This window comes from Salvelinus sp. IW2-2015, linkage group LG4p (genome assembly GCF_002910315.2).
Source record: "Salvelinus sp. IW2-2015 linkage group LG4p, ASM291031v2, whole genome shotgun sequence".
Taxonomy (NCBI): Eukaryota; Metazoa; Chordata; class Actinopteri; order Salmoniformes; family Salmonidae; genus Salvelinus; species Salvelinus sp. IW2-2015.
The window spans coordinates 28,274,832-28,276,566 of record NC_036841.1 but is presented as its reverse complement, the minus strand read 5'-3'; the positions used below and the strand labels follow the sequence as shown (position 1 = coordinate 28,276,566).

The 1,735-nt window shown below is 51.8% G+C and overlaps 1 protein-coding gene across 1 annotated transcript in view; it reads left to right on the top strand.

Moving 5' to 3' along the window:
• Window positions 1-556: 556 nt before the first annotated feature.
• Window positions 557-1,735, top strand: part of LOC139023582 (ubiquitin carboxyl-terminal hydrolase 32-like) — a 5,911-nt gene continuing 4,732 nt past the window's right edge. The window contains exon 1 of the mRNA XM_070437000.1: window positions 557-614. Within this exon, the coding sequence (XP_070293101.1) occupies window positions 557-614 (58 nt within the window). The remainder of the gene's footprint in view (window positions 615-1,735) is intronic.

The following is a 1,735-nucleotide window of genomic DNA, read 5'->3' as shown; positions in this document are numbered from 1 at the left end:
ATCTTGTGCACTGCATTATCTGCAAACTTTATAATTAAAACCCTTTCAACTATATCCACAGGGGGGAGGCAGAGACAAGGACAACTTGGACACTTTTACAAAAATGGTAGCCTAAAGTAGACGGACCCAAACGGTTTCATTGTGTGAGACGATTAGGCAACATAGCTTTGCAAATTGGGGTAAGGTGCTACGTAATTTGTAACAGCATATGAAAAGTGTCTGTATTTTGTACAGTCCCATAGACTGCAGAAATACATCATGCACACTGTGCACACATAATGCACACTGTGCACACATAATGCACACTGTGCACACATAATGCACACTGTGCACACATAATGCACACTGTGCACACATAATGCACACTGCACAACCAGTTCATGCCAACTAATCAGGTGACCCATGGAGCTCCGGTCATGTGATCAAAGCAGCATGGAGGCGTCGGTGAGGAGGGGCGTCATCCGTTGAAAACAGCAAAAACACATTGCCGCTAACGGATTTCTCAACATCGCCGTTCAACATGTGTTTTCTCACATCGTAGTGAAATGAGGGCAACATGGGTGCCAAGGAGTCRAGGATAGGTTTCCTTTCGTATGATGAGGCCGTCAAAAGAGGTAAACGTGAGCTGTCTTGTTAATCCATCACTAACGTTATATTAGTTTAGCTACAGTAACTAACGTTAGCTAASTAGCCAGCCGCTAGAGATGGGTTGTCTAGTCAACTAAAACCACGGACGAGAGAGTGCCATGCAAATACCGTGGAACTTGCGTTTTCATGCCATGGGCACTGCAAAGCTGTGCGGTTATCTAGGCTATGTTTCTGCACATTGACAATTACAGCTAGTGAACGGTTACAGTAGATAGCTGTCTGTGTTTTCAGGTGTACAAATCTTGCAAATGACGAGGTGGCCAGGCAAACGGCAGGGGTGGGTTAGAGAGGCGAGCCAGCAAACGGAGGGGTGGGTTAGAGAGGTGAGCCAGCAAACGGAGGGGTGGGTTAGAGAGGCGAGCCAGCCAACGGAGGGTGGGTTAGAGAGGCGAGCCAGCAAACGGAGGGGTGGGTTAGAGAGGTGAGCCAGCAAACGGAGGGGTGGGGTTGTAGAGGAGGTGAGCCAGCAAACGGAGGGGTCGGTTAGAGAGGCGAGCCAGCAAACGGAGGGGGTGGTTAAGAGAGGTGAGCCAGCAAACGGAGGGGTCGGTTAGAGAGGCGAGCCAGCAAACGGAGGGGTGGGGTTAGAGGAGGTGAGCCAGCAAACGGGGGGGTCGGTTAGAGAGGGAGCCAGCAAACGGAGGGGTCGTTAGAGAGGTGAGCCAGCAAACGGAGGGGTGGGTTTAGAGAGGCGAGCCAGCAAACGGAGGGTGGGTTAGAGAGGCGAGCCAGCAAACGGAGGGGTGGGTTGAGAGGCGAGCCAGCAAACGGAGGGGGTGGGTTAGAGAGGCGAGCCAGCAAACGGAGGGGTGGGTTAGAGAGGCGAGCCAGCAAACGAGGGGTGGGTTAGAGAGGCGAGCCAGCAAACGGAGGGGTGGGTTAGAGAGGCGAGCCAGCAAACGGAGGGGTCGGTTTTAGAGAGGCGAGCCAGCAAACGGAGGGGTCGGTTAGAGAGGCGAGCCATACGAGGTCACAGTGACAGAACCCTAAACGTACATTACCATACGAGTTCCACACAGTGTACAGAACCCTAAACGTAATTACCATACGAGGTCACACAGTAACAGAACCCTATGTACATTACATA